The 13,107-nt window shown below is 46.6% G+C and overlaps 1 protein-coding gene across 9 annotated transcripts in view; it reads right to left on the bottom strand.

Annotated features, from left to right (window-relative positions):
• ROBO1 (roundabout guidance receptor 1) overlaps positions 1–13,107 on the bottom strand; it is a 1,232,929-nt gene that overhangs the window by 59,562 nt on the left and 1,160,260 nt on the right. For all 9 annotated transcript variants that reach the window (XM_061627948.1, XM_061627952.1, XM_061627945.1 and 6 more), the window contains one exon: positions 1,556–1,598. In XM_061627948.1, the coding sequence (XP_061483932.1) occupies positions 1,556–1,598 (43 nt within the window). The remainder of the gene's footprint in view (positions 1–1,555; positions 1,599–13,107) is intronic.

The following is a 13,107-nucleotide window of genomic DNA, read 5'->3' on the forward strand; positions in this document are numbered from 1 at the left end:
TTCATCTGAAGCTCTTCTCCGTGGCAACACAACAACAGGCCTTTTCGGTAGTGGCACCCACTTGCGAAATGCTCTCTCCAAGGAGGTGCACCAGGCACCATCATTATCTATTTTTAAGCACAGGCAAAAACCTTTCTTTTTACCTGGGCTTTTGGCCCTTAATTTGAGGGGCTTCATGTATCAGCAGCATCTTTTAATGTGGCAGGTCTTATAAGACATATTTTTGGTTGTTTTGTGGTTTCTAATGGAGTTGTTATAATTGGTTTTAATGTTTATTGTAAGTGAAGTGGTTGTTTTGCAAGGAAAGCAACATAATAATGATGATGATTCATAATGATATTAAAAAGGGAGGAAACAAAAGAAAAGCACGTGCACACACATACACATCAGAGCAGCAGGCCCCATTTTAGGGGAGATGCCTTCCTAATAAGATATATCCAAAATTTTATCACCATACAGTTTGCTGCAGAAACAGAGGGAGTATTAATTGGTAAAGGAGCAAGTACGTAAGCGCAAGGCTCATTCATATAGCAAATAAACATGGTTTGCTGTTATGTCTGAATCACACCATTATGAATATAGGGACAGATGTTCTATAGTCCTGGAAGTGGTAATAGGTGTCAATTTCAGAGATGTACAATACTTTGGTCCCTTGTTTACATACAAGATACACTGAACATCTTTTTTTAGATTTTTGTAGACACTTAAAGAAGAATTACAATCCACTGTTTGGCCTATTTGCTAATCCTAGCATTCTATCTCACATACCTTTTCTTTCTTCTTTGACTGCAATTGCTATACAAGATTGCAGCTCTGAGCCATCATCTCTATAGCCTGGCTTCTGTTTGATATGACAGCAGTTTTATGCCTGTGTACATAAAACTGTCTCCATGAAATGATGCAAGCATGGCATGGCGCAGCCAGTATGGTGGAGTGGAACCACCCTCCTGACACCAGTGCTGCTGCAGTTACCTGGATGGTGCTGGGGTGGGAAAAAACAGGGATGAGGTCAGGGTTGCACAAACACACCAGTGTGACTGCTAGATTGCCTCTGCGCAACCTCACGGCCACCCAAAGCCATCCAGGTAACTGCAGTGATGCCAATGTCAATGAAACACAAGTGGCATTTGTCCAAGACAAGCATTATTACCAGTTTTGGTTAATTAACTTAACACTTAGTTGTATTCTAAATATAGAATTGTATTTCTCATAACCAGTATTTATCTGTACTTTTAATTTACAATTTCCATCTGGTAATGGTCACTATTCCATTTAAAAATCACCTAATAGGCAACTGTTGTGTTAGCATTGTGTCCAATTTTTATTTTGCTCTCATTACTACATTTAATCTACTTAAATGTCTCAATTTAGCTACTGTAACTCTCTCTAATTATCCCCACTATCAGCAAGACTTGTAGTTTGAAGTCAGAGTGCTCCATCTGCTGTTTCTATTCAGATACGCATTTTTGCCCATATCCAAAGTAGCTAAACTGAAAATGCTGCAGTTCATTCTATATTTTGGATTATATGTAGGAAACAAGACAAACATTATTACCTGCCTCCGCTGCTTACGGCTTCTCCTCCTCTTTGATATGTTACTAAAATATAAAATGAAAACATATAGTGGTTAAGCTAATTCTCTGAATGTGCTTATATTTAATCCTAGACAGGTAACTTTGTTTTTATTTATTTTCCTGTCCCTAGATTACTATTTTGATAGCAATTCCTGTGCTACCATAGTGCCAACTAAAAACCACTGTAGTTTTAGTTGCTTATTTTTTTAACAAAGCAAAAATCAAAGCTTGATTTAAGGCAATATTTTCTGATGTGTGTATTGTATTTCACAAAATGGAATGTGAAATATGATAGACAAATGCTTCCATATATTTCTAAATATATGTATATTTAGGGAATGATTTCAGAAAGAATCGTGTCTGAAAATGTATTTTTAAACAGGTCCAGGCCCAAATAAACTTGCTGTACTTTAACTACCACAAGCAAAGGTTTAAGAAAATTAACCTCAGTGCAAATGACGATGGATTCCACAGCTATGCATTTCCCAAACTAGGAATGTGTTTTAAAAGCCAGCCAAATTCTGCTCCTTAGAACTCCAAAGAGGGGGTCTGCAAGGCAGAGATAACCGCTTGCAGCGATTACAATAACAGGATTAAAATGTAGCAGCCAATGGTACGTAGGCCTTGTGCTGAAAGTGTTGCTAAAGATGAGGGCCTGTTACCATTCAAATTCAGTGGAACTAAACTACTTGGATTCTGAATTATGAAATAGAAAGTTTTATATTTTAAATACAGTCTGCATTTCAAATCAGTCCTTGTCAAGTTTTCCTGTTGTCTATTGTGCAGCTATCACTGTGCCAAGTATTGATTCAAAGATTTTAGTCTTCACAGTTCTAAAAATCTGACACAAAGTCTAAACATGTTAAAATTAGCAACAGTAATCATGTACATAGATTTATGGACTTTTGTTTTCTCTGTAGAACCCAGAGATGAAAACATGGATTCTATACAAGAAAAAAAATCTGAGAAAGTTTAGATCAATACTGGAAAAGGTTTCAGATTAATATTAGGTTGAAAGCGAATGGGAAGCAAGGAGCAAAACAATTTTGAACACTGAAATAACTTAAGAGAATTACAATTTTTTTATAAACCTGAAAGAATCCATTCTAACTTTTTATTTAGAGAATTTGGAATAATTTTCATTCTCCATCAGTAATATTATTTAAATGTGACACGTAACAAAATAATTTGTGTATGGATTGTGTAGTCTATTATAGTGCTAAATCATGCCTGTTTACTTGCTAAGATTGTTAAGCATTACAACCTTCTGCAGAGTAATGCTTATAATGGAGTTTGGCCTTTACTTAACAATGCAGGGGATTATTGGGATTGTCTCCAGCGAAGCTGTCCTGTCAGTGCAAGGAGTTCTGTCTGTACAGCGGAACTTCCTCTCTTTCTCATTGCATGCCTGCCCTTCAAGATATGCTCTGGAGAGTTGGTGGAACATCAGAATGAACTGCTGGTTTCACCTGCAAGGTTGTTTTCTCAGGTATCATGCCATCACATGGGTTATAGCACCAGCTAGCATCTGAAGGCAAGAACATACTGAAGTTAAGACCTGGGCTGCTCCACTCCCCCACTCCAGTTCATTTGTGACGAGACTGAAGTGAGATATCTGACCAGCAACAACAAATAGAACAGGCAAAACAGCAAGGAAAATAAGGGCAACTGCCCAAATGAAGGAGTAGCAACATCCAGAACATATACACCAAAGTCTTGACTCATCCACACATTATAAATTTATTAAAATTATATCCTTACTAGTAAAACATGTAAGAAAAAATGATACAGTGCAATACACCCAGGCAGCCTCCAATAGGGAGGTCCGTGATGGCATGATACCTGGGAAAACCATATTTCAGGTGAGACCAATGGTCCGTTTTCCCCAGGTAACACGCCATCATGTGGGATATACCAAAGCAACCCCAGTAGGGAGGGACCACCCGCTCCCTACATAGGAAAAACAATCAGTTGCAGAACACGCCTCCCGAAAGAGGCATTGGTAGAGGCGTAGTGGTCTATCTTATAATGCCTGATAAATGAATCTGAGGTAGATCATATCGCCACTCTGCAAATCTGCAAGAGGTGCATTGGTTGTGAACGCAGCCATAGTGGCTGCCGATCTAGTCAAGTGTGCCGTAATGTTGCAAGGCACTGGAAGCTTAAGCAACTCACAGGCCAGGGCAATGCAGGTGTGCAACCAACATGACAAGGTGGATTTAGTAACTTTATTCCCCAGTGTCCTTGGGTTTAAGGATACAAGCAAGGGATCTGTTAGCCTTATGTCCTGGGCATGAAACAATTAAATCTTGAGGGCTCTGCAAACATCTAAAGAGTGCCAAGCTTTCTCAAGTGGATGAACGGGATTAGAGCAGAATGATGGAAGTACAATGTCCTGATTGCAATGGAACACAGAGCTTACTTTGGGTTGAAATGACAGATCAGGACATAATACAACTGAGTCCTTATGAAATACGCAGAGATGGCGGGCCAATGACAATGCTCCCAACTCTGACACTCTTCTCGCTGAAGTGACAGCCACCAGAAAAAAAACCTTGAAGGAAAGCAGTCGCAAAGGCACCATCCTGAGGGGCTCAAAAGGAGGGCACTGCAATGCCTGCAGCACCTTCGGTAAACTCCAGGATGGAAAAAGGTGACAGACTGCTAGAGAGAGGGAAGCAACTCCCTTTAAAAAATGTTTAATCAGCAGGTCCATGGGAACACTTGCAGGGTTAACAGACAAAATTGAAGATATAGTGGAAGCCTGGCAACGCAAAGTGTTGGCTTTCAATCCCATCTTCAGACCTCTGAAAAAACTGTAAGACTTGTTGGACAGTGGCTTGCAAAGGTCACAGAGTCTGGGAAGCACACTAGTCAGAAAAAGCAGACCATGTACTCTGGTAGATGCGATTTGTCAACAGCCTTCTAGATGCCAGAATGGTATCAATATTTATTTATTTATTCATTTATTATGAGATTTGTTAGTCGCCCATCTGGCTGGATAACCAGCCACTCTGGGCGATGTACACGATAAAACAGTATATAAAACAGTTAAAAATTTAAAAACACAGTAAAACTAGCCCATTCCAAAAGCCTGCCTAAAAAAACCAGGTCTTCAGGGTCCGGCGGAAGCTCATTATATACGGGGCATGGCGTAGATCATTTGGGAGAGAGTTCCATAGGGTGGGGGCCACAATTGAGAAGGCCCTCTCTCGAGTCCTCACCAGTCTAGCTGTTTTGACAGGTGGGATCCAGAGAAGGTCTTCTGAGGCTGATCTTGTTGAGTGGCATCCCTGTCGATGCTGGAGGCGCTCTTTCAAATAAGCTGGGCCACAACCGTATAGGGTTTAAAAGGTTAAGACCGACACCTTGAATTGGGCTTGGTACACAACCGGTAACCAATGCAACTCCTTCAACACAGGAGTGATGTGATCTCTACGGCGGCCGCCTGTAATCAGACGTGCCGCTGCATTTTGTACCAGCTGTAACTTCCGAACCGTTTTCAGGGGTAACCCCATGTAGAGCGCATTACAGTAGTCTAGGCGAATGGTGATCAGGGCATGTACCACAGGTGGGAGCAGATGATTGGGAAGGTAGGGCCGTAGCCTCCGTATCAGATGGAGTTGATACAGAGCTGCCCGACTCACAGCCAAAACTTGAGCCTCCATGGACAGCTGGGAGTCAAGAATGACCCCCAGGCTACGGACCTGGTCTTTCAGGGGCAGTCGTACCCCGTTAAGCACCAGGTCTATATCTCCCAACCTTCCCTTGTCTCCCACAAACAGCACCTCGGTTTTGTCAGGATTCAGCTTCAGCTTATTGCTTCCCATCCAGCCACTCACCGACTCCAGACATTTGGACAGGGTTTCCACAGCCAACCTTGGTGAAGATTTAAATGAGAGATAGAGCTGTGTGTCATCCGCATACTGATGACACTGCAGCCCAAATCTCCTGATGATTGCTCCCAGCGGCTTTATATAGATGTTAAAAAGCATTGGAGAAAGGATAGACCCCTGTGGTACCCCACAAATGAGGGGCCAGGGATCTGAGACCTCCTCCTCCAGTGCTACTCTTTGGTACCTCCCAGAGAGGAAGCAATGGAACCACTGCAATACAGTGCCCCCAATACCTAACCTCTGCAGGTGGTCCAAGAGGATACCGTGGTCAACGGTATCGAAAGCCACTGAGAGATCGAAAAGGACAAGGAAGGTGCATTCGCCTCTATCCCACGCCCTTCTCATATCATCTACCAAGGCGACCAAGGCTGTTTCAGTCCCATGTCCTGGTCTGAAGCCCGATTGAAATGGATCTAGATAACCCGTTTCTTCCAAGTGTGTTTGCAGCTGTTTAGCCACCACCCGCTCAACTGCCTTGCCTAACAATGGCACATTTGAGACTGGGCGAAAGTTGTTCAGATCTTGAGGGTTCAAGGAGGGCTTTTTTAAGATTGGTTTTATTATCGCCTCCTTGAGCACTGATGGCATTACTCCCTCTTCAAGCGATGCATTTACCATCAGCTTGATTCTCTCTCCCAGTCTATCTTTGCAGCTCATGATGAGCCACGAAGAGCAAGGATCAAGTAGGCAGGTGGTTGGCTTTAACGTTGAAAGCACCTTGTCCACTTCCTCAGAGGGAAGAAGCTGAAACCGATCCCACACCACCGAAGCAACACTGATCACCTCTGGCTCACTCCCTGTATCCACAGTGTACGGAATATCGCTTTTAATACGATCGATTTTATCCGCAAAGTGTTCAGCAAACTCATCACAGGAGACCTTATCGTGTTCCAGCAGTACCGGAGCAACTGGACCGACCAGGCTCCGGACCACTTGGAACAGTCTCCTGGGACAGCACTCTGCAGATGCAATAGAGGCAGCATAAAAATCCTTTTTTGTTGCCCTTATTGCCACATGATAGGCTGCAGCAGCGGCTCTAACCAGTGTTCGATCGTCCTCAGAGCAAGACTTTCGCCACCGGCGCTCTAGCCGTCTCACCTCCCGCCTCAGAGTTCACAACCGTGGGGTAAACCACGGTGCCATCTGAGTTCTGTTCAGGGGGAGAGGGCATTTTGGAGCCACTCGGTTCAGTGCCCCGGTGATCGCAGCATTCCAGCCTTCCACCAGGGCCTCAGCCGAGTGGCTGTTTGCTTGCTCCAAAGTATCCCCAAGCGCATTCAAGAATCCATCTGGCTCCATCAGACGCCTGGGGCGGACCATCTTAATGGGCCCTTCAACCCCGCAGAGGGTTTGCGGCAGTGAAAGGTCCATCCTCACCAGGTAGTGATCTGACCATGACAAGGGGGTGATGGATGTATCCCCAATTTTCAGACCACTCCCCTCCTCTCCTGAGACAAACACAAGGTCGAGTGCATGACCGGCTACATGGGTGGGGCCCATTGAAATAAGGTGCAGCTCCCAGGAAGCTATGGTTTCCAAGAAGTCCCGAGGTGCTCCAGTGAGACTGGCCTCCGAGTGCACGTTGAAGTCCCCCAACACCAAAAGGTTTGGGGACTGCACCCGCACATCTGAGACCAGCCCCAGCACCTCGGCCAGGGATTCCGTCGTGCAGCGGGGTGGGCGGTACATGAGCAGAATCCCTAGACTGCCCTTCGGTCCCAACCTCCAGTACATGCAATCTGCCACCTTGGTCTCATAGAGTGGGGGTCTGGTGATAACCAAGGACCTTCGATAAATAACCACCACTCCCCCTCCCCGACTACAAACCCTCGGCCACTGTGCAATAACCTCCTGTGATAGACCTGTACGGGTCAGCTGTGTCCACGCAAACTCCAAGCCGTCAGACTCAACCAGTTGGGATCCGGGTGCTAGATCGGTCCCTGCGAGAGAAGATCTGGTCTCATTGGGAGCCTCCAAGGATCTGCGATTGACACGGAAAGCAGGTCTGAGAACCACAGCCGGCGAGACCAGTAGGGAACTAGAAGAACCATTTGAGCCTGTTCGTGCTGAAGCTTCCTCAGTGTTCTGCCCAGGAGGAAAAGCATACAGGAGGCCTCCAGCCAAAGGGTCAGAAGAGCATCTACGGATTCCGCACTTGTTTCTAGGTACCTTGAGAAGTACCGGGGCAGCTGACGGTTGTGACTTGAAGCAAACAGATCCACTGGCAGGTTGCCAAAATGAAGTTGGAGGAGACGAAACACTGCCAGATGTAGTTTCCACTCTCCTGGAATTGCTTGGTGTCTGCTGAGCCAGTCTGCAGTGACATTCAGAACCCCACTGTGATGTTCTGCCCTCAAGGAGCTCAGATGACCCTCGGCCCAATCAAAAATCAGGGCAGCCTCTGCTTGGAGGATTTGGGACCTGGTACCACCCTGCCGGTTCAAGTGCGATTTTGCACAGGTGTTGTTTGCCCGGATCAGCACGTGACTAAGATGGAACATTGGCTGGAAATGACAAGGGCCAGATGGACCGCCCTTAGCTCCAGCCAGTTTATGCTATGACCCTTCTCCGACATGGACCAGGTACCCTGAACAAATTGGGAGTTGCAGTGGGGCCCCCAACTGATTAGACTGGCATCTGTCATAATTACAGTCCTGTCTGGCTCTCTGAATGGAGTCCCCTCCTGGAGATTGAGTTGCAGACCACCACCGGAAGGAAGAGCGCAGTGAGTGGAGTAGACAAAATTCCTGATGCGTGGAATTAGCAACGTCCAACTGAAATGGCAACAAGGCCCATTGGAGTAGACACATATGATGACAAGCCCACAATATGATATGAATGGTGGGTATGAACATGCCCAGAGCCTTCACCAGCAACATCACATCCGCTGTCAAGCAATGCATCAGGAGTCATGCCATGTCCCTGAAGGCTGTAATCTGCTCTGGTGATAGAAAAACTATGGCCTGAGCTGTGTCTAACATAGTTCCCAAGTGCTGTAAACGTTGCGCAGGATCTAGGTGACTCTTTTCGATGTTGACCAAGAATCTGTGGTTCAACAGGGTTTTGAGGGTGCGAGGAACGTGAATCAAGGCCTGGTCCCTGGATTCTGCCTGGAGCAGAAGGTCATCCAGATAAGGATAAATATGGACCCCCTGGAGATGAGCAATGAGAATGACCATCCCCTTAATAAACACTCTCAGAGCTGACAAGAGACCGAACAGCATGGCCCAATATTGAAAATGTTGCTGGCCAAACCCATACCTCAGGAAACATTTGTGGGCAAGGCAGATTGGAACATGAAGATATACTTCCTTCAGGTTGATGGAGGCCAGGAAGTCACCCTCCTGCAGAGTTTCTATTTGTCGAGGCTAGGGACTCCATTTTGAAGTGCCGGTATTTCACAAACCTGTTGAGAAACTTGAGGTCTAGCACAACCCTCCATAAAAGATCTCTCTTGGGAACCGCAAACAAGACAAAATAGATCCCAGCAGAACATTCAGCCAGCAGTACTGGTTCTATGGCCGCTATCTTGAGAAGATGTCATATGGCTTCCTCCATTATCCTTTGCCTCTGTTGACAATGGGGCAGAAGGTAGTCAAGAAACATGTTTGGGGGGATTAACCAAAACTCTATTTCATAACCATGCCCTATGACAGCCTTTTTCAATCAGTGTGTCTCCAGATGTTGATGGACCACAATTCCCATCAGCCTCAGCCAGCGTTGCCAATGGTCAGGAAAGATGGGAGTTGTGGTCCAACAACATCTGGAGGCACACTGATTGGGAAAGGCTGCCCTATGAGATCCCTGACCCAAGAGTCCATCGTCAAATGTAGCCACTGTTCTGCATAATGGAGTAATCTGCCTCCAAGGGGAATGTATTGTATTGTCTGCAGTGATGAGCTCCCCTTCTGGATGATGAGGATGAGGAACCTTGTCTTCTCTGGTGCTGAGAACGGCCCTGGAATTGTTGTTTGGGCCCAGTTCCCTTGGAAGATTGAAAATTGAAAATCGTGGCCTCTCCCACCAGGCAACGTTCCTCAAAATGGCTGAAACAGACAGTATGGGGCAAATATCCTATATAACCTTCGGTCCTCCTTTTTGTTTGTGGTTAAGATCAGCTTCCGCTTTTCCTTGGGGTCTACCAAAACTGCTCTGAGGGCCTCTTCTCCAAAAAGCATTGTCCCTGTATAAGGAGCAGTAGAGAGATTGACTCTGGCTGTGGTATCTGCATCCCAATGCTGGAGCCAGAGTATCCTCTGTGCAACTACTTCGACCACCAGAGTCCGTACTGCAAACTGAGTTGCGTCCAGGGTGGCATTGGCCAGAAATGCAGCTGACTTGTGAAGTTTCACAAGAACCCTTCTGAGTTTGGCGGGGTCAGGATTGGGTTCATTGAGAAGCTCATCCAGCCACATCGTGGAGGCTCTGGTAAAAATTGAAGCTGTGCAAGAAGCCTGGATGGAATGGGCAGTTGCCTCGTGATTTTTGTGAAGTGCAAAGTCGAGTCTCCGTCCAGAGGGGTCCTTGAGCTGGGAGTCCCCTTCTTTTGGAAGGGGAGACCTGGACACCAAACTCAAAATTGGCTCATCCACGAGCAGAACATTCAGGTGATTCATAAAGTCTGAAGCCAAGGCATAGTGTTTGTTAGCCAGGGCTGAAAATTGTCGACCACACAGTGGTCAATGCCATTCCTCTTTAGCCAGCTTATCAATGGGGTCTGAAACAGGAAGAAAATGATCCAACACTCTGGGGGTTCTCAGAACTCTGGTCCCCTTCACTGGGGGACGGGTTGGTTCAGCCTGTGGGGATTGGAGCCCCAGGGTTTCCAGTGTTCTGCAAAATAGTGGAAAGTAGTCTGTCAAACAGGCGGTAAGAGGTATCCTCCTCCACCTCTGATTCACAACTCCACTCATCTCCCTCAACCTCGAGTGGGAACAATTGATCCCCTGAATCCATCATCTCGCCTCCAATTCTGCCTCTGGTAACATCGAAGGGATTTGGTGAGACTGCTCGAGCTTCATCTGGATGGCAGTGATGCATTGTAGAGCTGGTGCGAAGTTGTGTATGAGCCGCTCCCCAAGAGGCTGGCATGGACTGGGCCAGAGGGTTCACCAGCGGCAGCAACTGTGCTTGCAAAAAAGAACCCAACAGGGCATCTTTCATCTGAGAGACAAATTCCAGAGTCAACTGCAACCCAGCAGAGGAACATGTGTGCCCATCTGAGGGGTGAGCAGGGGTGGCCACTCTGTGGCTCTCCAGATGCTGCTGAACTACAGCTCCCATCAGTCTCAGCCAACACAGCTCATGGTCAGGGATGATGGGAGCTATAGTCCAGCAGCATCTGGAGAGCCACGGAGTGGCCACCCCTGGTCCAGAGTGACTGGCTGCACCTGCTGAGACAGAGATGTGACAGTCGCCTCAGACTGGCAAGAAGCTTGGGCGCTAGCCATTGAAGTGGATTGATGGTCTAAGGATGTCTGATGGTCCAAGGATGTCTGAGTAGGAAAGCCTCCAATGACCCAGCAGGTGACTCAAAGAGGGCTGTTAATCTCTCCTGACCAGTCTCCTGCCCTTAGCAGTGTCCCAGGTAGAGGGTACTTCCAGTAAGGTTGGAAAAGACACATATCGTTCTCATCTAGTGGCCAGCTGGGAAGAAGCATGTTTAGTTTTGGCCACAGCCTTGGAATGGTGCTTAGAAGCCTTGAGCCTAGTAGACTTGTGATGAGGCATGGCGGCGACTGTGCACTGCTGTTCTGCTGCTGGTGCGTCATCTGCCATGTTATACATGCATGTGACTAAGGGGTGTGGTATGTTTAGTCAAACACAGGCATTGGAACAGGGGTGCAGTGTGAATAGGGAGCACAGGAACACGCTCACGGACGAGGGAGCAGTACAGCCCTAAGTACACTTCTAGTGCTGAGTACAATGAAATAGGGGCTCAGGTACACACACACGATAGGAGGATGCGGTACAGCTCCAATGCACTTTTAAATTCTTAGTTGTGTCACTCTCTCCTTCCCTCCCCCCAAAAAAACTATCTGGAATGAGACAATCTATACCCTCCCTGCCTTCAGCTAAAGTAGGAAGAGGGTAGAAAACAATAGAGGACAAAGCAGAGAACAAACGAAGAAAGGAGCAGATAGAAGGCTAACAACAAAAAGGGTGGGAAAATGCACACAAAATGGTGGAAGGGCAAGCGGCAAAAGAAAAAGGATGGGCAAAATGGCATCCAACAAATGGCGGGAAAAAGGGTGGGGAAAATGAAGGCCCGACAGGGGGAGAGAAGCCCCAGGCGCCTGACAGCTAAAGGAGAACAGCCGTGAGTCCCAGAAGGAAAGCAGTGAGCAAAAGCCGCTAAATGGGCTGCAGCCAAAAGGCCCCATCAGCAAGGAGTGCCACCAAGACAGCAAGCTGTGGTCAAAAACCGCCGTTTGGAGCCGCGGCTATGAACTCCAAACTGGCAAGGGATGAATCGGGCCTGCAGCTATGAGCCTGAACGACCCTGAGGGGAGAAGTCAGGCCCACCGCCAAAGGCAACCACACACAGTGGTCAAATGTTGCCTGATGAGGCTACAGCCATGAGCTCTCAACAGGCAGGGGGAAAATCAGGCCCGTAACAGCAAGCCCAAGGTAAAAGGTGAAAAAGCAAAAGACCTTGAACCCAAGGTAAAAGCAAAAGGGTAAAAAGACCTTGCGAGTAGCAAAACGCAGGGGGGATCTGCAGGGCTGCAGCAGCGAGCTCCATGCAGAGTCTCTGTAAAAGAAGAAAAAGAGAGAGGCTTGCTGGTCTCAGCCACGAGCCAACAACCTAAAAGGGGGTGAAAATAATCAAATAGTTTAAAACAAAGGGAGAAGCTTGTCAGTTGCAAAAGTGAGCTGGCAACCTAAAATGGAGGGATGAAATAATCTATTAATTATAGCACTCCTTTAGTCAAGCAAGATCAAACTAAAAAGCTCACACACTAACCCTCAACAACACACACAACAACCTACAATAGGAAGAAGAAACAGCCTCAGATGAAGGCAAGAACGAACTGGAGGGGGGTGGAGCAGCCCAGGTCTTGACTTCAGTACATTCTTGCCTTTGAACACTAGATGGCACTATAACCCACGTGATGGCATGGTACCTGGGGAAAACAGATGGGGGCAGAGCAGGCAGAGAGAGTAGAGGGAAAGGAAGTCCAATTGTGCAGCCTTGTGCTGTGATGACTATGTCTATTTTTGGTCATTCTTGTAAATATCCAAGAGTAACTGAGAACATTTAATTTATAGTGTTTCAGCTTCAGTATGACAAATGTGGGCAGCGTATAAGAACAGTGCTAAGGGTCAGGCAGGATACCATGTTACACTGAACATCAGGATTACATTGCTTTCACATTAATGTCAGTTCCTACAGCTTAGTGCTTTCAAACCTGACCAAGAAGAAGAACGGTTTCAGCAATGACTGAGAACTAAGTTCATGAAATATAGAGAGTCATGGAGTTGTACTCAACAGCGTTGCTCAAGTGACAATAGCACTTCTGTCAGGAAGCAATTTGCAGTGATTCTCCCAGTCCCAAATGCCCTAAATCTGTTCCAGAGGACCCTCCAGAGCAGATGGGGGGGCACAGCGCTTGGCATGAGGGAGAAGCTACAAT

Source organism: Rhineura floridana, chromosome 5 (genome assembly GCF_030035675.1).
Source record: "Rhineura floridana isolate rRhiFlo1 chromosome 5, rRhiFlo1.hap2, whole genome shotgun sequence".
NCBI lineage: Eukaryota > Metazoa > Chordata > Lepidosauria > Squamata > Rhineuridae > Rhineura > Rhineura floridana.